This window comes from Rousettus aegyptiacus, unplaced genomic scaffold, assembly GCF_014176215.1.
Source record: "Rousettus aegyptiacus isolate mRouAeg1 unplaced genomic scaffold, mRouAeg1.p scaffold_m13_p_7, whole genome shotgun sequence".
NCBI lineage: Eukaryota > Metazoa > Chordata > Mammalia > Chiroptera > Pteropodidae > Rousettus > Rousettus aegyptiacus.
In genome coordinates, this window is record NW_023416310.1 from 59603841 (window position 1) to 59627448 (window position 23608).

Sequence of the window (23608 nt, forward strand, 5' to 3'; positions counted from 1 at the left end):
GAGCTGTGAACTTTCCTTGAACAGTAAAGTCAACTGAGGAGACACAGGTCCCTCAGGGCACTTCAGTGTGAACCCCAACTCTGTCACTATGTGCTTCGTGAGTTCTTACCTTCTTGAGCTCAGTTTCCCCATCTGTAAAACGGGCATTAAAAACTCTACTTCGTGGTACAGCCATGAAGGTAAGTTAGGTTTGCTATATAGATGTTTCACAACTTTAAAGTATTTTTTGTCAAAGTAGGGTTGTTAATACCAAGAAAGATTTCAAAAAGAATGGCTTCGCAGTGAAATAAAATAATCTGCAGAGGGATGACTAAACTTCATTTGAATTTTTTCCCAGTGTTCTGTGGATGTTGGGTTTCTGCCACTAGTATGTAACACACTGAGAGTTAAGTTATACCATATGTGAAAGCTATCTTGTCTTACTCAAAGTTTTGTGAGTTTATTCAAATAGTGCCACAGGCACTAAGTAGAGCCAGCTCTGAACTTTTCAATTTGCTAACAAATAAAAAGAGAAATAAAGCTCATTTAAATCCAGTTTGTTTTTCTTTGGACATTTTAACAAACGTGATTTAGATATTCCTTTACTTCTAGGGACTACAATGTGGCAGCAAAGATTAGCCATATATACAAATAACTATAATACAAAACAAAAGTTTATAATTGCAAAAAAAAAAAAAGTCAAAATACTTAGAGAGAACAAAGCAAGCTCTGAATTCTTAATTCCCTTAGCACACAAAAGGGGCTCAATAAACACTTCAGGAATTCATAATTTCATGGAAGAAGTGACAATTTTACCCCAAATGGAGAGAAGACACAGAAGATATTTTTCTAGCCCAAGAGAACAGCAGAAGCAAAAGCACAGACATGCGAAAGCACCAGATATTTTCAGAAAATGGTAAGTAGGTTAGAGTTTAGTGAAACAAAAATTAAGATAACAGTGTGTGATAGGCTATGAAGACAGGCTGGGGCCAGACTGCAAAGTCTTAAATTCTAGGCTCTGGTTGTGTGCATGGATGGTTGAGCCTATTTTCTGATCCCAGCTCTGTCCCTTCGTGGGCCTTGCCCAGTTAGTCTCTTTAAGGGTCAGTTTCTTAATTTCTAAAGTAATACCTATCTCAGAGTTGTGAAAATTAAAAATGAAGGCAACTTATAAATATTTCTGAAAGGATACAGATGGAATTGTTAATAATTGTTGCCCCTGAAGGAGTTTAAAAATCTAGAATGAGAAGGAATTTTTTTATTGTTATGCATTTTTATAGTTTTAATTTTTTTAAACCACGTGCATGTAATAATTTTTAAAGAATTTAACATCATGCCAGGAACCTAGTAGATGTTCTGATAATGGTAACTGTAGTTGTTAATGTTGATTTTTTTCCACCACCCTGGTTCCTTTCCCCAAACTTAGAACTTCTGACTTTATTATGTCCATTAATGGCACTGACATAGTGAATTTTGAGTTCCTCTTCTTCACTGCCTATACTCATTTTCTTGCTGAGTTTTCTTGCTTTAGAATTTTCTTTTGAATCATCTCTTTATTACTCCTTTTTTACTGACTTCATTTTCACTCTCATCTCAATTATCTTTTCAAATGAATATAAGATAATATTAAGGCTGGGAAAATTTTAGTGAATACAAAATAAAATCCTAGTGCATATTAGACATTTGAGGTAGAACAAATAATTTTTGGTGTGTTCCTATTTTTAATTTAAGTGTTGATAAAGTACAGGTTCTTTGAAAGGGATTATGGAATTTGTTCAAATATTTATATATGTATTATCTTTTAACATATACTAAAAAGACAATTACAGTAATATGAAGAGCTAAGAAATTTGGGTCTTGCTGTCCCATATAGAATCTGCATGACTAATATAGTAAGGAAGACACTAGGTAGGAAATTGCTGCCTTTACCACAGCTGGCTGTTCCTCCTCGATGCAACAGCTTCAGCACATATATATAAAATACGTGTGTGTGTGTGTGTGTGTGTGTTTATGTATATACCACAGTGCAAGTACAGCAATGAAAATTCAGAAGGTGAATAAAACATGGCCCATGCTCTTGAGAATATTTCAGTTTAACTGTTCTATTATTCATGTTGGTTTCAGATTCTTCTAAAGCACCACTTTGGTCATATTACCTCTCTTTTCAAAATATTAAGATGACTTCTAATTGCCTATCAAATAAGGTCCAAACACAACCCACTGTACACTCAGGGTCTCCTACAGAAACACTGGCACAGACATTCATTCGCATTATCTGTAATAACAAAAAACTGGAACCCAAAGGCCTATCGAAGATGGGTTATATTAATTATATCACATGTATACTGTGAAAGACTATGTAGCCATGAAAACTAAGGTCAGAAAACATAAAGTGGATATCCAGATTTGTCACATAAGAAAACCTCTAACATGCCTAATAAAGCTAAATAAATTGCCAGAGATGGGTAATTATTGTGTACCAGGCAGTTTGGGATGATGAAAAAGTTCTGGAGATGGATGGCAGTTGATGGTTGCAAATGTACTTAATGCCCACTGTAGAAGATGGTAAATTTTATGTTACATATATTTTACTATAATTTTTAAAATCCTAGAGAAATAAAAGCAATTGCAGAACAGTAAGACTATGATTCCATTTTTTTACAAAGAGAATGTGTGTGTATATATAAATATTTCTTGTAAATTTTTTTTATCCTTTACCTTACCTGACTCTCAAGCATCCTGATAAGGCTCCAGACTTCTTTGTATGCTAATGCTGAGACCTGTTTCTCCCACTCTCATCTGCTGGCATTCAAACTCAACTCCTAGCACCCTTTTTTCCACCTTACACATAACACACTATTCATAACTTGGTTTACCTGCAGCTTCCCAACCCCTACGTTAAATGTCATTATAGACTCATGAAGCTCCAAAATATGCTCTAACATGGAAAAAAAAAATGCAGAAAAATGTTCCCAGTAAGCTCCAATGTGGGAATGTCTGATGAGATAGAATGAAAGATGAGCTGATGCTGGCATGAGGGGGATGAAACCACTGCTGTTGGAGAACACATGGTACGTGGCAGTAGGTAGTGCAGCTCTAGCCTCTCAAGCATCTTAAAATTAAAGGTTTTGGATGACAGCATGGCAACAGTCCAGCATGTAATGCACATGATATTCCTGTGGGTGGGAAATCACAGCGTAAAACATAATTACGAGAAACGTAAAATCAACAAATGGTTTGAGATGTTTTTCCTTCTATTTATGTGCAACCCTAGCTAAGAACATGACCTCTACTGAGGTTTATTCAAATGATTATCCGAAGAACACACACATTATTAAAAATAGAGATTCTCAGAGTAAAGCTCTGCTCACACACTACCAATCATTGTACCCGCATTTAGCAAGAAAAAGAGCTGTCCAGGAGATGGTTCAAGGGGCTACCAGAGGGATAGGAATGATCTAAAAAAAAAGAAAAAAAGAAAAAAAAAATCAAGACAACACAGCCCTGATAGTTCTCTCTAAATCTACAAAGCACAGAACAACCAGAACTGAAAATATCTTTCCTACCATCAAATTTTCATTAATATTCTCAAAATATAAGCTTGATCTCCTCACCATACTAACAGGCACAGAGCATGGAAGGTTTTCTTTGTTGTTTTTGTTTTTTTTTTAAATATGAAACACCTCACGAACTTGCGTGTTATCCTTGCATTGGGACCATTTTCTCTGTACCATTCCAGTTTTGGGATATGTGCTCCCAAAGGGCGCACAGAGCACTGAAGCTGTATGAAGACACTCGCCGTCATGACATCTCCCCTCTTCAAAACAACAGTGGCCATAGTATCAGGGAAAATTCTTAAGGTGGCAAGTTGCTATTTCCATAGTGGTTCTTCAAGGTTTAGTTATTAAGTCCCACTAAAACTCCCCAAAACTAGAAATCACACACTACAACACATGTTCAGCACATATTTTAAAAAGAAATCTTGTCTATATTCCTTTTTAAATATCTAAAATATCTGTACTACCCTCATTATTTAGGATTATGTCATTAACAGTAGTTCTCAAAGTGTGGTCTCAAAACCCTGGTGGGAAGAAATGGTCTCCCAAACCTTTTCAAGAGGTCTGGGAGATCAAAACTATTTTTATAATAATGCTAAGAAGTTCCTAAGAAGTTACAATAGCCTTTTGCACTGTGTTAATACTTTCACTGACCGTGCAAAAGCAAATAGTGGGGGGTGACTCCATAGTGTAGTGGTTAGCAGGTCTGCTTTATACGCAGAAGATCCTGGGTTCGCGCCCCAGGTAGAGCCACGGACCATACATACCCAGGGTGTGCTGAGCCCCTGGGGTGCACCGGGAAAGCCAGGCCCCAGGTGCATGGGAAGGAAGGTGGGGGGTAGATGCCCCACCTTCAGAGATCCACCTCTCAAAAAAAGGGAGATGGCAACATCCATAGGTCAGGGGTGAAAGTGGTGGGGGGTAGGGAATTAAAGAGGGGAAAACAAAAAGCAAATGGCGGTACCACTGCTGGTCTCTTAGCACTAATCAAGGCAGTGGTAATGTAACCAATTCTTTATGTACTTGGAAAAAAAGAATGTGAATTTCTCTCTCTTAAGGTCTTTAATAAAAATGGTACAACCACTTTGGAAAATTCGGTCATACAGAATTTCGGGCAATTGTACTCTTAGACATTTATCCCAGATAAAAGAAAACATGTTTACATAAAACCCTGTCCACAAATGTTTATAGTAGCTTTGTTATTAATAGCCCCAAACTGGAAACAGCCCAAATGCTCTTTGACAAGCAAATAGTTAAAACTGTCATATACCCATACTATGGAGTACTATTCAGCAATAAAAAGGAAAAAAACAATGTACACACAATGAACTGGATAAAGCTTCAAGGAATTAAACTGAATAAAAAACAGGCAATCCCAAAGGTGTCTACTGTATGATTCCACTTATATAACATTTCTGAAGACAATTTAGAAATGTTAAACAGATGAGTGGTTTTCAGGACTCAGGGAGGAGAAGAAAAACATGGAGGTGGATGTGGGTATAAAATGGCAACATAAAGGACCTTGTAGTGATGGAACTAACTGTTCTGTATTTTGACTGTGGTAGTACATATGTGCACCTATGCTTGTGATAACAGAACTAAATACACACACACACACACACACACACACAAACGACAAGTAAAACTGGGGAAATCTGAATAAGACTGATGATTGTATCACTGTCAATATGACTGCCAATAGTGTATTACAATTTTGCAAAATGAAACTGGGTAAAGGATACACTGGATCTCTCTGTATTATTTTTTAGAACTGCATGTGAATCTATAATTACATTAATAAAAATTTCAATTAAAGAATATGCGCCTATGTTCATAACATTATTCACAATAGTTAAACATGGAAGCAAATGTTCGTCAAAGGATGAATAAATAAAACAAATGGATCATATATACACACAATGGAATACTATTCAGCTTTAAAAAGGAGGGAAATTCTGACACATGCTGGAACATGGATGAACCCTGAGCACACTGTGCTAAGTGAAATAAGCCAGTCACAAAGAGCCAAATACCGTATGACTCTACTTATATGGGGTAACTAAAATAGTCAAAATCAGAGACAGGAAATAGAATGGGGGTTATCAAGGGCTATGGGGAGGGGGAATAAAGAGTTATTTTTTAACATATAGAGTTTCAGTTCCAAAGATGAAGAGTTCTGAAGATGGACAGTGGAAAGTTCAGGGTGGAAAAAGGATGGGATCAAGGAGAGACAGTATATGGGGGGGAGGTTAAGGATCTTAAAAGTAAACTGTTATATTCTTTTCTTATACATTATATCCACTGTATCATTAGTCTTCATATCTTACCTATATTTTAAATTTTGTACCAACTTAATATTCAATAAATTTTTTTAAAAAGAAAAAATGTCCTTGATGAAGCAGTATAAATTATGAATGTTATTAAATCTTGACCCTTGACCTTCATTTTTGTTACCTGCAATGAAAAATGAGGCATGCATAAAGCACTTCTGCTACATACCAAGGTAAGATCGTTATCTGGAGGAAAAGCCTGATGGGAAGAGATGTGTGCCTGAGTGATGAGATGAATTAAATGCTTTTTTCCATACCATTTTTAATGGATACAGTAACGGACAGACAAACCATGGTTTTTAGACTTGTATTTGGCAGACATTTTTTGAAATGAGCCTATCGCTTTGAGGAAAAACAATTGATAATAGCTGTCTACCGAAATCAAGCCTTCAACTGAAAATTAGAAAATTGGAAAACTTGTATCCACCACCTTAAGTTTGACAGTTTCTCAAAACTTAAAGACTTTTCCTGATATCCACAAATTCAGTGGTGATATCCACAAATGTTATTCGATGATATTGTACAATGAAATGTGTCAGTATTTGGAAGATATGCCTAACTTGGTGAATCAATATTTTCAAAATGACACACATAAGCTGTTACAATGAGTAACAAGTTCAATCAAACTGCAGAATAAACCAATGAATTTTAATGTAACAGTGTAAAAAACTTCATTGGTAAGGCTCAGAGTACACATCCAAACTAATCTTTAAGAAATTACCACTTATCTAGTTTTGGAGCAGCAACAAAGAATACCCATAATTATCTGAAAAAGCTATTAAAACACCTCCCTTTTCCAATTACATATCTGTGTGTAAGGTCAGTTTCTTCATATAATTCAATCAAACTATAACAATAAACTGAAGACGGAGGAGATAGGAAAATCCAGTTGCCTCCTATCATGCCAGACATTTAAGAGATTTGCAAAATTTAAAAGAAAGCCACTCATCTCACGAAATTTTTTGTTTAGGAATACACTAACGTGTATAGTAACATTAACAAAGAGTTATTGTTTATTAAATTAATAAATATTTTACAATTAATTTCTAATACAGTAACACCTATTGGCATAAAATCATAAGCGAAAGTTCTTTTCTCTTTTTAAAATGGGTGCTAAATCCAAGACATTCGAGAACCGCTGGTCTATATTATATTCTAACTACTAGAAGGGAAGTTATTCACTCAACAAATATTTGTTGTTGAGTGCTTTGCTAAGAACTGAGGCAGTATTCGCAATCAAAGCGCTTATAACATATCGAAAACATCCACGATAACTATTAAACTATCTCTGCAGAGCGCGCCTGGGGGAAGTGCGGAAGCGTGGCCGGGAGGGCAGCGTGTACAGTCCCGCTAGGGCCCAGACGCCGCCGGAAAGGGCGCGGGGAGAAAGGCCGGCGCCCAGGCCCGCGAGAAGGCCCAGGGAGCCGCCCGCCGCCAACGTGGCGGGTGCTCAGCGCCCGGCGGCCGGGGCGGGGACACGGCCCTTACCTGTTGGTCATTCCTGCCGCCACGCCCAGCATCTCTCCTAAGTGGGCCACCGTCCCTCGGCACCTCGGCTCCCGGCGCTGTTCCAGCCGTATGCTCCGTCCACGCCACTGCGGCCGGGTGCGAGCTGGCGGGCGGGCCGCGAGCAGGAAGAAGAGGCGGACAAGGGGCAGGAAAGACGACGCCGACGCCGCTGCGGCCGCCGCCTCCCGCCAGGACCCAGCAAATGGCGGGACTGGCCACGCGGGGGCGCGCGCGGCACGTGGACCAGGGGAAGTAGGCGCGGGGGCGGTGCCGGCGATGCTGGAGACCCGGCTTCTGGCCTTCGGCCCCGCCCCGGGACTGTCTGGCCCCGCCCCGCCCCCAGCAGGGCCCGCCTCCAGTTCGAACTCGGTCGGCCTGGTGTAGCATGGCCCTGGTCTAGCGCCGCCCTGCCCCGCCCCGCGTCGAGAGCCTGAGGTGGGGACCCGATAGTCCCAGACTTGGAGGTTCCCTGGAGGTTCCTGGAGGTCAGGTCTGGTCCCTGATGCCCTTCTTGGATCACTGCGTGGCACGGCGTGGCACGCCGCGAGCAGAAGGAGCGGCCGATTCTGCTTGCCGAGACCTCTCTGATTCGACCACGTGGCTCTGGCAGAGGTCTTTCGGCCCAAGGCGGTGTGGTCTACAGAGTTCCACCCCGTCCTAGAGAGGGTGTCCTGAGTTGACAACATAAGAAGATGGTGTCAGCTCATCAGACTTCCGGGAGTGGAGTGGGTCCTTGTCTGATTGGCCGCCTCTGAATCCCTGTCTGCGCATGAAGCCTGGCACATCCTGGGGTGCTCACTAGGGTTTTCACTGCGTTTGTAAATTGTGAATAGGAAAAGTTAACCTTTCTTTGAGATACTCCATCTTATTTCCGCTTCGCTTCCTTTCCTCTTTGCCCTCATTCTCATCATCCATTCCCTGTACCAAAACTTGCAAAGTATCTAATATTGGTTATTAATCCTGGGCACAGATGATCTCTTCCAGGATATCTGATTTTGCAACTATACCTGTTTTCTAATTACAGAATGAAAACTTCTATCTCCTACTAGTCTAGATATGTGAACGGAAAACTGGATACTTTTGACATCCTCATATCAAAATAAATTCTCAATAGAGCAAACATTTACATGTAAAAAAATACTAGAAGAAAACTTGAGAGAGGAAAAATTAAAATTGGAGTAGAGAGAAATTTTCTGGACAGAATATAAACTCCAGAAGTCATAAAATTAGAGACTGATAAACGTAATGACCAAAAAAGGTCTAATTCTATATTACAAAAAGAATCCAAAAGAAAAAAATCAACTCAGAGACAAGATATGTATACAGGTTTCTGGGGGGGAAATATGAATGATTTTTAAAAGTATAAGAAAATATCCAATATCAAATAAAAATTTTTCACATAGAGGTAAAGATTAAAAGTTTTGACAATATGCCGTTTTGATGAAGATGCAGGGAAACATGCTTCTATTTACTGTTGTGGGGTGAATAAAGTCACAATTTTTGTGGAGGACAAATAAGCATTATCTAATATAATGTAAAATTCAGTTCTACTTTGTCCCAGAAAATCCACATTTTTGGAATTTATCTGAGAGATATATTCTTACGTGTACACAAATAGTATGTACAATTTTAAGGATACCTAGGGAACTATGAACTAAATGATATAATGACTGAGATTTTCTTTAAAATAAAATGTAGGAGTAGAGGATGTGGGTAGGAGTATCAGTGAACCAAAATTGGCCAAACTTCATAATTGTTGAAGCTGGCTCATAGGTACATGGAGTTCTTTATATTAGTTTGTCTACATTAGTGCATATTTAAAATTCCATAATGAAAAGGTTTTTTAAATGGAAACAAAGGAATGTAAAAAGAGAATCGTTGCAGTTTTGTTTTTAAATAAACTGAGAAAGCTTATTTAACCAGGACATTAATGAAACAAATTATGGTTTCTAAATATAATACTATACAGGTGTTAAGAAATAATAGTCAACAAGCATATGAAAAGTACTCAGCATCACTCAGTAATCATTAGGGAACTGCAAATCAAAACCACAATAAAATACCTATTAGGATGGCTACTATCAAAAAGTGTTGGCAGGGATGCAGAGAAAATGGAAGCCTTGTGCACTGTTGGTGGGAATGTAAAATGATGCAGCCACTGTGGAAAACAGTTTGGCAGTTCCTCAAAAGATTAAAAATTATCATGATCCAGCAATCCCACTTCTGAGATTCCAAAAGAATTGAAAGCAGGACCCTGAAAAGATATTTGTACACCCATGTTTACTGCAGCATTATTCACAATAGCCAAAAGGTGGAAACAACCCAAGTGTCCGCTGCAGGATGATGGATAAACAAAATGTGGTACGGGTATCCTCACTTTTCAAAAATTCACGTTAGGCTACTTCACCTTTGTGAAAGATCTACATTAGTACCTGTTTTTGCTAACCAAAAGAAATCTGAAGAGAATTTTTGCTTTTGTGAAAAAAAGGCAAAAATCAAAATTTGGAACTACACTCTGAAACTCAGCATCAAACTCCATAGCTCTGAACTGTGTCTGTGAGCATTTGTGCTTTATCTCCATTTATTTTGTGGATCCATTAGCAAGATGTGTCATAATGTATCAGAAAAGCCTAAGAGAGCTCATAAGGTATTATGCTTAGTGTGAAACTGGACATAATTAAGTGTATTTGGTATGATTTGGTAGATCATTTTTTGGGTCTGGGAACACTCAAAAGTTTTTCGATATAAATTAATGGTAATTGCTTCTTCACCTCTGCTATTTTGGCTTACAAAAGATTTCATAAGACCACTCTACTTTCAAGTATTGGGGGAAACCTGTATAAACTCACATGAACTATTATTCAGCTGTAAAAAAAAAGGAAGGAAATTCTGACACATGACACAATATGGATGAACTTTGAGAATATTATGCTAAACAAAATAAGCCATTTAAAAAAGATAAAAACTATATGATTTCATTTGTATGCAGTGCCTAAAGTAGTCAAATATATGAAAACAGAAAATAGAATGATAGCTGCCAGAGACTGGGGGAGAGAGAAGTGGGCAGTTACTGACTGATGAGTATGGCATTTTGGTTCTGTAAGACAAAAAGTTCTGAAGGTTGTTTGTACAACAATGTGAATAAACTTAACACTACTGAACGGCCCACTTAAAAATGGTTAAGGTGGTAAATTTTATGTTATATTTATTTTACCACAATTAAAAAAATAATAAGACAGATGGCATGTAGTAATAAAGAATGATCTTCATGATATATTTTAAGTAAGAAAATAAAGCAAGGAAGAAAAGTTTAATTAGTATGCTACCATTTAAGGGAAGAGAGAAGAGAGGCACCACACACACACACACTCGCGTGCATGCACACACACACACACCATTTACTCTCACCCACTTATATGTGTGGAAATATCTGGAAATGTAAGATATACATGAAAGTAGTAACAAATTGAATCTATAGAGATGCAAGGGATTAGAAATGAGGGAGGAACATGCATACAACTTATATTTCCTTAATGGAATATTATAATTTCATTAAAAATTCAAGTTACTCACCCGACCATAGAGAACCAATTCTCATAGTTTTGGTATAAGTCCTTGTTTTTTGTTTATGTTGCTGTTGTTTTGTAAATGTCCATATTTTACTATTGAAACAGCACATGAATCCCATTGACCAGCTTAAAACTGGTCCTGCTCATTTAAAGCAGATCATCAATTAATACAATCCTTGAGTTATTTTGACAGAGTCAACACTGCACATGTGCTACCCAGCTGAACCCAGAATCAAAGTCTCACCACTCGCCCCCCGCCTTCACAGAACCAAAGGATTGGGATATGATGGGAATTTGAACCCCGGAACCCCTCTCAGAAACAAGAGGTCTGTTGTCCAGAAAGATCCGGTGTTGAAGCCTCTTACCATAAATAGCAAGTTCCAAGTTCCTTCAATTAAAACTTGCCCCACCAGCTCTTTCCCATACCTCTTCTCCCTAATTCCTTGAAACCCTTGGATTGTCAGCTATTGGAGAATTCAGGTTTTAAGCAATACAGCTTGCTGTTCTTGCTTAGTGCTCTGCAAATAAAGAGACTCTAATTTCTCCACTGCAAAACTCGGTGCTCAGTGTTTGGTTCTTCTGTATACCAGGAGAGAAACTCTTTTTCAGTTTGGTTACACATTTATATAAGTGGTATTATGCTATAATCTCATTCTGTCTGTCATTCTTTCACTCTACACTATTTTTAAGCAATCACCTCTATATGTTTATTTTACTTACTGCTATACTACTGCAGAGTATTTATTATATAGTAGACACTACCCTCCATATTTCCCTAGAGATGGACACCTAGGTCACCTCTGACTCTGCTACCACAACTAATGCTTAGATGAACATTCTCATCCTGTGCATATGTTTCTCTGAAATATATTCTCAGAAGTGGGATTATTGGGCCATAGTTATACAGGTATTCATTCCTCTAAATTCTGCTCTCCAGAACATCTATATCATTCTATATCTACTTGATCCTAATTTTTAAAAAAAGATTTTGGGATGCCTTAAAAAAATAGAGTATTCAATAGGAATTGGTATGTGCCGAGCATTTAGCTTAATAGATAAGTAGCACGTGAACACCCTAAGCAGCACTTGGTACCTTGGCCTGCAAGCTTTCCTGTATTTCTTTCCCACTGATAGAGCCTTTTCTGCACCAATATCTGCTTTCAATTGATATTTCACATTCATTCTGATTTTTAAAAATGATTATTGTCTTTTTTAGGTACATATACCATTATCATTCTTCACCTTTCCTGTTTGCTCCATGGGATTCCTGTGAATTGATTTGCTTTATCTATGATGCTGCTCATAGATGTGGCTCAGAGCAGCATTCTTGGGACAAAAACAGAGAACTCTCGGAATCCTAAGGGACTTTAAAACTCTGGTGGGCCACTGCCTCCTACTTTCAGTCCTGGGGCCAGGGCATCAACAGATACATTTTTGAAGCTTATGCCTACTCCCTCTTGAAAATGCCTCCAGTGCTTTTCATGTTGATACAAAAAGAGGCCTGGCCCAGGAGGACGTTGCACAAGATGTTGCAAGGTGAAAGAAGGCTTAGATTTTATAAATATTTCTAAAACTTTACTCTTTTGAGTTGTACATGAACCATTCTATTACCCGCTCCTATGATGAATCACATGCCATGTCAGTGAAGTCTCATGAGATTCCAGCCGGACTTAACTACATGCTTTGGTTGGTGACTTATGTCCCACTGCACCACTACCGTGAAGGGGGCTGGTTATACTAGCAATGGATGGTATGTATGTATGGATTGTACATTTGGAAAAAAACTGAGAAGAATATATTAAAACATTAATAATGACTTCCTCTGAGTGCTTTTCACACATTTTTGTATGTTACAATTTTATAACTTCAGTTACATGGAATTGTAACTATGCCTGACATAGTTTCATCATTGGTCCATTAATAACTTGCTTTTAGTTGATCGCCTTGTTAGGTAGTTGATTAATTTAATACTGTGGTAAGAACCCGTGGAAACACCACTTAAAAAACTGGGTCTTTCATAACAATTTACATAAATATATGGTTACCAACTGGAACCATCCTCCTGCCTGTCTCCATCCAAGACAGCTATCATTTTGAATTCCTTGTTTATCATTTCCTTCCTTTTCTTTTTCTATAGCTTTATTGCATCTGTATGTATTCTTGAATATACACATATCTATAAGCAAACAACTAAAATTTATTTTGATTCAGTATAACTATAAAAAAAGTACTATATAAAATCTATTAGAACTTATCAGTTAATATTACATTACTAAGATTCATTGATATTCCATGTTGCTATAATTAATTTATTTGACTACTGTGTTATACAACAATTGATTAATCCATTTTCCTGTTGGGAGATACTTGGGTGTCTACGTTTTTACCATGGTGAATAGTACTCCTATGAACATTTCGAACATGTTTACTGTTGTATATATGTATGAATCTCTCTTAAATACATACTTGGATGAATAGAAGATAAAGCCAAACTACTTTTTAAAGTGTTTGCACTGAATTACACTCCCACTAGCAAAGTGTAAGAGAGGAAAGTACACATTCTCTCCAACACTTGGTAGTAGTGTCATTTTTTTTCTTTTGCAATAAAATAGTATTTTAATTTCCCATTCTGAATGATAAGGAAATGTTTTCTCATGTGTTTGTGGGCCATATGTGTTTCATATTCTGTGATGATTCTACTCATCTTTTGCCTGTTTTTATTGTTTTGTTTGTACTTTTTTATTGATTTGAAAGAGATCTTTTTATTTGTGATATTATGCTTTTATCAGTTATGTTTGTTGTGACTATCTTCTCCTGTTTCTAACTTGTTTTTCCACTTTTTAAAAGTTTCTTTGACAAACAAGAAACAATCTTAATATAAATTTATCAGTTTTTTCTTTAATAATTAATGTCTTAAACATCTTTTTCAGAACATCTTTCTCTACACTAAATTTTAAAAGATATTCCTTTGTATATTTTAAGAGCTTTAAAATTTTGCAGCTGACATTTAATCTTTATCTACGGCTGTTTTCAAACTTCTAATTGTGGTAAAATACACATCTTAACTATTTTTAAGTATACAGTTAATTAGTGTTAAGTACATTTACATTGTTGCACAATCATCATCACCATCCATCTCCAGAACTCTTTTCATTTTCCTAAACTTAAACTCTATACTCATCAAACAACAACTACCTTTTCTATTCTCCTTATCACATGGAAATCACCATTCTGCTTTCTGTCTCTATAAATTTGGCTTCTCAAGGTATTTCATATACGTAGAATCATATAGTATTTGTCATTTTGTGACCGATTTATTTCACTGAGCAAAACATCCCTAAAGTTAGTCAATGTTGTTGCATGTATCAGAATTTTCTTCCTTTTTAAAGCTGAATAATGGTCTACTGCATAGCATATACCACATTTTTAGAGTTTGTTTTTTATATATTGTGAAATACCTAAGTTATATATATATGTGGGTCTGATTCTGGACCTGTTATCCTAGTCTGTTAGTCAGTTTGTCTGTCCTTGCACCCATACGCTATCTATGCACACTGTCTTCACTAATACCATTTTGTGTAATTTGATATTTGATTCGACAAATTCCTTGTCCTTGATTTTCTTCTTCAAAGTGCCCTGGACATTGCCCTTTTCTCTTCCATGTACATTTTGCAATCATTTACAAGTCCCATAAAAAATCTTATTGCATTTTGGTTGAAATCACTGTGAATCTATCAACTAATTTAGGAAGGCTGACATCTCTACGATTTTGAGTCTTTCTGCTCATGAATATGATGTATCTCTCCATTTACTTAAGCCTTTAGAAATATTTTTAATCAATTATGTGACTTTCTTTCTAGGGATGCTGCATATCTTTTGCTATATTTATTTTTATGTGCTTGGTAGTCTTTGATTTACAATGATGTCTTCTCTTTAAGTTTTCCAGTTGTTTGCTAACAGTATAATGAAAACAACTGGCTTTTAAAATATATTAATCTTATAACCAGCAAACTTGACAAATCCTCCTATTTTTTCATAATTTATTTGTAGATTTTTTAAACAATCATATCAGCTGAAAATAATGAATTTAATTTTTTCCCCAGCTCTTTCTGTTATTTTATTGCACTATCTAAAATTTTTGGTGCTCCATTAAATAGAAATAATTATAATAAGCATCACATCATTACTCCTTATTTTTAAATGAATGATTATAAATGTGCCCAGTTATAATGATATTTCCCCTTCATTTTTCATAGATATTCTTTGAAAATAGAAATAGAAAAATTTTTTTTCTATTTTTAATTTACTAGTTTATATTAACGTATGCTGAGTTTTATCAAATGCCTTTCCCTTTTTTATCTGTTAATGTAATACATTATATGTGGATTCTCTAATATTAAATGATCCTTGCATACATAGGATAAATTCAACTTTGTCACAGTATATTATCTTCTTTTATACACAGTTGGATATAACTTATTAATCAAATTTTTAAAAATTTTCCAACTATATTTTGCAACTATATTGTGCAATAGTTTGCAATGTTCCTTTCTTATTTTATTTTATCTGATTGTGGCACTCTAGCCTAGAATACATTGAAGAATATTTCCTTTTCTTATTGTCTGAATAAATCTGTATAATATTGAGACAATTGTTACTTGAAAGTTTAGTAAAATATACCTCTAAATCCTTTTGGACTTTGTGTTTTTCATTTGAGAAGATTTTAAAGATCATTTCATTTTTTTGTAGATATAGGATTATTTCAACTTTTAAATTCTACATGATCATTGTTGATACACAGTATCTACATAGTAAATTTAAATTTAAAAAATTTTTGATTCAGTTCATTTTATCACCAAAGTTTCAAAATTGATAGCATATAGTTGTTTATATTATTTCCATATTTTTTTTCTGTTTTGAGAAATGATGGACATAATTCTCTGTATAAATTCAAGGCATGCAGGATGATGGTATAACTTACATGTATTATGAAATGATTACCATAGTAAGTTCAGCTAACATCTATCTCTCATCTAGACACAATGAAAAAAAAGAAGAAAATAAAATATATATATATTTCTTGTGAAGAGAATTCTTAAGATTTATACTTTTAACAACTTACTTATATATCCCACAGCAGTGTTAGCTATAGTTACGATGTTGTACATTACATCCCTAGTACTTATTTATGTTATAACTGGAAGTGTGTACCTTTTGATTACCTTCATACACATCCCCCTCCCTAAACTCTCTACCTCATGTTTTTCTATAATTTTTTAAAGTTTAGATTTTGCAGTTTAGTTTAGTTTAGTGAGATCATACAGTATTTGCCTTTCTCTGACTTATTTCACTTAGCATAATATAATGCCTTTAAGTTTCATCCATGTCACAAATGATAGGATTTCCTCATTTTTTATGACAGAATTGTATATATATATAATTATGATTATATATATATACACATATATATTATGATTTCTTTATCCATTCATCTATCGATGGACTCTTAGGTTGTTTCCATGTCTTGACTATTGTGAATAATGCTGATATAAACATGAGGGCACAGATATCTTTTCAAGATACTGCTTTCATTTTCTTTGGCTATATTCTCAGAAGTGGAATTGCTAGATGATATGGTTGTTCTATTTTTAAATTTTTGAGGATCTTCCACACTGTTTTCCATAGCGGTTACACCAATTTCCAATCCCGCCAGCAGTGCACAAGGGGTTCCTTTTCTCTATATATCCACTAATATTGGTTATCTCTTGTCTTCTGGTGATGGCAATTTTAACAGACATGAAGTGATATATTATTGTGTTTTTAATTTGCATTTCCCTAATGATTAGTGATATTGACCAACTTTTCATGTACCTGTTGGCCTCTTTGGAGAAATGTCTATTCAGGTCCTTTGCCTACTCTTTAATTGTATTGTTATGATTTTTGCTGTTGAGTAATATGAATTTTTAATATATATTTCAGATATTAATCCCCTATCGGATATATGATTTGATAATATTTTTTTCCCATTCCATGGGTTGCCTTTTCATGTTGATAGTTTCTTTTGCTGTGCAGAAGCTTTTTATTTTCATGTAGTCCCATTTGTTCTATTTTAATTTGTTGCTTGTGTTTTAGGTGTTATATTTTTAAAAAATCACTAGCAAGACCCAAGTCAAGGAGTATTATTCCTATATTTTCTTCTAGGAGGTTCATGGTTTCAGGTCAAGTCTCAAGTCTGTTTTGAATTAATTGTGAGTATGTAAGATATGAATCCAGTTTCATTCTTTTATATGTGAATTTCTAATTACCCCAGCACCATTTATTGAAGAGACTGGTTTTTCTCCACTGAGTATTCATGGCTCCCTTGACAAATATTAATGTACTATATATGCTCGGGTTTATTCTTGGATCTCAGTTCTGTTTCATTGGTCTATTTGTGTTTTTATGCCAGTACCATATTGTTTTGATGACTATAGCTTTATATTATAGCTTAAAAGCTTTGTTCTCCTTTCTCAGGATTGCTTTGGCTATTCAGGCAGGGTCTTTCGTGATTCCATATAAATTTTGGGAGTGTTTTTCTACCTCTATAAAAAATTCCAATGGAATTTTGATAGTTATTGCATTGAATCTATATGTGGCTTTTGGCCGTATTGACCTTTTAACAATATTAATTCTTCCGATCCATGAACATGGGATATCTTTTTATTTATATATATATTCTTTCATCAATATCTTGCAATTTTCACAGTAGAGATCTTTCACCTCCTCAGTTAAATGTATTCATAAGTATTTTATTTCATTTTTTGAGTGCAACTCTTTATTGAATACAATAGACAATTAGTTGCTCATATTTACATTGTACAATTCAATGAGTTTTTTTGCAATTATTGTTGGAATACAATAATACATTAGTTTCAGTTGTACTGCATAGTGATTAGAGATATATATAACTCATGAAATGATCACCCCACTAAATCTAGTACCTCTTTTTCCCCCTTACATATTTATTACAACTATTTTTCTTATGCTACACTTTATATCTTCATGTTTATTTTGTAACAATCCATTTGTTCCCTTTCCTCCCAACACCCCTCCCATCTTGTGACCCTCAAAATATTCTCTATATCTATGAGTTTATTTCCGTTTTTGTTGTTGTTGTTTATTTTGTTCTTTAGATTCCACATGTACGTGAAAACATGCGATATTTGTCTCTCTATCTGACTTATTTCATTCAGTGCAATATCCTCTAGATCCATCAAGGCAATATCTTTTTCCATCCCTTTCCTTTTAGTCTGTGTATGTCTTTTAATCTGAAGTAAGTCTCTTGCAGGCAGCTTATATAGGAGTCTTGTTTTCTTATCCAGTTAGCCACCCTATCTTTTGGTTGGAGGACTTAATTTTTTTCCATTCGAGGTACTTATTGATATTAATGTAGTTATTACCATTCTTTATTCCTGTTTTTGATACATGTTTTTTCTTCTTGAAGTCCCTCCAACATTTCCTGTAATACTGGCCTGGTGTTGATAAATTCCTTTAGCTTATTTTTGTCTGGGATGCTCTTTAACTGTCCGACTCTAAATGATAGCTTTGCTGGATATAACATTCTTGGCTGTAGATCCAGGGTTTTCATCTTGTGCTTCTGTCCTGCATAGTTTTCTTGAGAAATCAGCTGCCAGTCTTATGGGTGCTCCTTTGTAGGTAACTAAAAGCTTTTATTTTATTTATTTTTATTTATTATTATTATTATTATTATTATTTATGCCTACAGCACCTGGTATTCCTAGGTGGTCTCCCATCCAAGTAATAACCAGGCCCGACCCTACTTAGCTTCTGAGATCAGACATCAAGCTTGTTTAGGGTGGCATGGCCATAGGCCATGGACCATGGCTTCACTGGGGTGCGAATCCAGGACCTTGTGCATGTAAAGCAGATGTGCTAACTGCTACACTATGGAACCATATCCTAAATGCTTTTTCTCTTGGTGCTTTTAAAATTCTCTCTTTGTATTTAACCTTCAACATTTTATTTATGATGTGTCTTGGTGTGAGCCTCTTTGGGTTCATCTTTTTTGGGACTCTGAGCTTCTTGGGGTTGTATGTCTATTTACTTCATCAAATTAAGGAACTTTTCCATCATTATTTCTTCAAATAGCTCTCCAACTTCTTGTTCTCCTTCAGGTACCCCTATGACACTAATATTTTTACATTTAATAATGTCCTGTAGGCTCCTTAAATTATTATTATAGTCTTGACTTCTTTTTTCTTGCCATTCTGATTGCCTGTTCTTGGCTTCCCCATCCTCTATATTTGTGGTTCAAACCTCTTCTTTATCTACTCTGTTTCCTCTAATATACTCTTCATCTCAGATGTGTTCTTCATTTCTAATTGGTTCCCTTTTATAATTTCCATTTCCATTTTTATGTTTTTTATCTCTTTGTTGAAGTTTTCACTGATTTCATCTTCTCTTCCTCTAAGTCAATTAAACATCTTTATAACCAATGTTTTGAACTCTGCATCTGTTAGATTGACTCCATTTTTCCTGGATCTCTGTTCTGTTCTCTCATATAATTTCTTCTTCTTTGTCTTCCCATCTTGGCTATTCTTCTGTGTCTATTTCTATGTGCTAAGAAATGCTCCTAAGTTTCCTAGTTTTATTAGCGTGGCTTTGTATAAGTAGGTGTCCAGTGGCACAGTCTTAAGAGGGGATCAGCTGCAGGCCAAGTCTAGCCCCAGTATGTACTCTTCCAGGGTCACCTGTTAAGATTCAGCAAGCAATTCACAGATGTTGTGCTTATAATTGCCTCAAGAAGCCACTCCAGAAACCAAGGTCAGCTGCCACCAACGTGAATCTTGGCACTGTACAACAAGTTGCACAGGATTCAGGGAGGACACAATTGGATGTGGCTTGGGTGGGGCCACGGGTTGGGGAGGAGGGCTTTCAGGAACTCCTCTTGGCAGAGCAACCTCTGTTAGCCAGTTCAATGATATCTCAGCCATGGTGGTGCTGGGTCCATACACTGAGAAAGGGGAGGGCTCTAAAGGGAAACAGTGGATACCTCCAGTACTTATGCTGGTGAGAGAGGCTTGCCTCTGGCCCTTGGTCCAACAACTCAGTGTTCCCCTGTAAGTTCCTGGTGCCACTTGAGCAGCCCATCCAGTGCTGGTTCTCAGAGCGAGCAAGTCCGTCACCGTGAAAGTCCACTTGTGAATGTGGCCCCTTTAAGAGGCATCTGCAGCTGCCAGAACCTCTGTCCCATTCAGTCACTCAGGACCGGGTAGCCTCCATCTTCACCCCCTCCTCCTACCTCCTACCATTTGCAGGAAAATTAGTTGTTTATCTCCCTAGTGTAGGGTTTCTATTCATCAAGACCCCAGGAGAATCTGTTTGCTATTTTTTTTGTGTTTCTGTCTCGACTTTGATCTGGTCATAAGAGAGATGAACAAAGCCTCTATCATTTATGCCATTTCCTTCTGACTCCCAAATTAAGTATAATTAAAGTAAATTTATTATAAATAGTACATACTTGGGTCTTGCTTATTTAATGCAGTCTGATGATCTCTGCCCTTTAGTTGTTGTGTTTAGATTGTTTACATTTAGTGTAATCATTGTTTTTGTTGGACTTATGTCTATCACTTAATTGTTTTTTGTGTGCATCTCGTCCACACTTTCTGCCTCATTTTTTATTATTTAAATATTTTTTAGTATTCTATTTTAATCTATTAGATTTTTAAAATACCCCTCTTTTAAAGAAGTACTAGTTCTAGTAATTATAATATACATAGCTAACCTTTCATTGCTTATTTGGAGTTAATTTTTACCACTTTAATGAAAATATAGAAGATTTATAATCATATAGGTTCCTTTATCCTCTCCCTTTTATGTTATTGTTATCATGTGTATTACATCTACATCTATGTACATGGCAAACTCTACCAGACAATGATGCAATTTTAACTCATATGTATTTTAAAGAACTTAAAGTGGAAAATCGTTTTTTAATACTTACCCAGATATTTCTCATTTGCTTTGTTCTTCTTACATTCCTGAAATTTCAGGTTTCCTTCTAGTATTATTTAGGATTATTTCCCTTTAGCATTTAACATTTCTTTTGGAGCAAGTTTACTGGTGATGGATTCACTTCATTTTCCTTCATCTGAGAATGTCTTCATTTCACCTTCGTTTCTGAATATTTTCACTGAATATAGAATTCGACGATGACAAATCTTTCCTTTCAACAGTTTAAACATGTTTTAAAATAATCACATCTTTCTAGCCTTCATAATTTCTGATGAGAAATCCAGTCAATCAAATTACTGTTGCCTTATATGTAATGTCATTTTACTCTAGCTAATTTCTAAATTTTTTCTTTATTCTTATTTTTGATTTTCAGCAATTTGATTATAATTTGGGCATGGTTTTGAGTTTATCCTACTTAGGGTTAAACTGAGCTTAAATCTGTACATTTATGACTTTCACTAAATTTGGGATTATTTTAGCCATTATTTCTTTAAATAATTTTACTGTGTCAACCTTTCTTCCCCCCTCTCCACTAATATATATGCCAGATGTTTGATATCCTCACATTCACCCGAAGCTCTTTTTATTTTTTTCACTCTTGCAAATTGAGTAATTCCTATTGCTCTATCTTCAAATTTACTGTTTTCACTGCCATCTCTATTTTGTTATTTAGGTTATAAATACATTTTTTAAATTAATAGATTTTATTTTTTTTGAGTAGTTTTAGATTTTCAGAAAAAATGAGCAGAAAATACAGAGTTCCCATATATCCTCTCACCCCACCCTCATTTTCCCCTATTATTAACATCTGTACTAATGTGGTGCATTTGTTATCATCAATGAGCCATTATTGATATGTTATTATTAACTGAAGTCCATATTAGGGTTCAATCTTGGTATTGTACCTTCAATACATTGTGACAAATTATAATGATATGTATTCACATTACAGTACCTTACAGAATAGCTTTACTGGGAGCTCCTGTGTGTACAAGTGTAAATAAACCTTGTTTTTTTTCTCCTGTTAATTTGCAGGTCCCCAATTATAGGACCTAACTTGGAAAATGTTTCTCCTAGCAACTTCTGTTCTATGATGGCTGTAAGAATAGTTTTGTTTTTCAATTTATTCAACTTTCTTTTTTATTGTGATAAGAGTAACAGCTTCCAAGCTCTTTACATGTTGAACCGAAAACCAGAAGTTCAAAACATTAACATTTAAAGCAAATTACTTGGCAGTATAATAAATATCACTTAAAAGGTATTAAATAAACATAACATTTTAGATGACAATGTTTATGCATTCATGTTCTGTCTTTATTGTTTGGCATAAGGTCATAGATAAATAGTATATACAAATGATTCCATTATCTCCCGAGGCATACAAATTTATGTAAACTGACAATTTGACACCTAATTCTCTATTTTCTTTAACAATTCTCTGACTTTTCTGTATAAGGCATCTATGTAATGTTCCCCTTTCCCAGAAGAAAGAGCAGTTCCAATACCCCTCTACCACAAATTATGCAGTCACATTTTTTATATTTGGGGGATCAGCCATTACAGGGTTCAGTACATCCTGAGTGCTGTTTAACTTTCCCTTGAGGAATTCTGGCATCTTCTCTGCCAGTTAACTATCATGCAGATTATTTTGTTTTAACTTTTTATTTTAAAATCGTTTAGGATTTAAGGGACCGTTGTAATAGAACAAAGAACTCCTATACATCCTTCATATGGTTTCTTCAATGTTAACATCTCCCATAACTTTGGTACAATTATCAAAACTAAGAAATTAGCCTTTGTATAGTACCACTAACTAAACTTCAGACCTTAGTCAGATTTCATCAATCTTTTCTGTTGTATCCTTTTTCTCTTTCAGAATTTAATTCATGATCCTTGACACTTATTATTTTGTCAAATGTTCCTCAGTTTGGGTTTGTTTATTGTTTTCTCATGGTGAAGTAGAATCTATGGAATTTGGGGAAAGATACCACAGAGGTGCAGTGCTCTTTCAGTGTATTCTTTTAGGGAGTATATTGCATTGATATGTCCTATGACTGGTGATATTAACCTTGGCCCCCCATTTAGGCTAGTTTTTGTCAGGTTTCTCCAGTGTGAGGTCACTATTATTCTTTGTAGTCAACAAGTATTTTGGTGTGGAGACACTTCAAACTATGCAATATTCTGTTTCTTCTTAAACTTTTGTCCATTAATTTTTATTTTCATTATTTGATCTCATCTGCAATAATTATTAGCTTTGGTATTCTAACAGAAATTTTTATATCCTTCACTCCTAACAAGTTTATTAATTAGAATTCTTCTGTATGGAAGAGTTGTTCCTTCTCCCCCCATTTTAAAATTCACACATGAGTATTTATTTTATTCTTTGGGTTACAATTCAACACTATTGTTATTTATTTTGTTGCTCAAATTGCTCCAGCTTTGGCCATTGGGAACTCTTCCAGGTTGATTCCTGCATCCCTTTGACATTCCCCATCCTTTTGTGTGTGTGTGTGTGTGTGTGTGTGTGTGTGTGTGTGTGTGTATTTCCTTAGGTTCTGGTACCACAAGGTGCTCCAGGCTCTTCTTCTATTTTCCCTGCCCAGCCCTAGAATCAACTATTTCTCCAGAAGCACTGATTCTTTTTATTATA

At 35.6% G+C, this 23608-nt stretch overlaps 1 protein-coding gene and 2 pseudogenes across 3 annotated transcripts in view; all 3 read right to left on the reverse strand.

Annotated features, from left to right (window-relative positions):
* Positions 1 to 7572, reverse strand: part of LIMS1 (LIM zinc finger domain containing 1) — a 145260-nt gene extending 137688 nt beyond the window's left edge. Inside the window, exon 1 of one of the 3 annotated variants that reach the window (XM_016162961.2) lies at positions 7355 to 7571. In XM_016162961.2, coding sequence (XP_016018447.1) covers positions 7355 to 7386 — 32 coding nt within the window. In that variant the 5' untranslated portion in view covers positions 7387 to 7571. Of the gene's footprint in view, positions 1 to 7354 lie in introns of all 3 variants that reach the window. The other 2 variants (XM_016162963.2, XM_036224986.1) reach the window with 2 other exon arrangements.
* Positions 3648 to 3748, reverse strand: LOC118605857 (annotated as a pseudogene).
* Positions 7573 to 18700: 11128 nt separating the features above from the next.
* Positions 18701 to 18816, reverse strand: LOC118606198 (annotated as a pseudogene).
* Positions 18817 to 23608: the final 4792 nt, after the last annotated feature.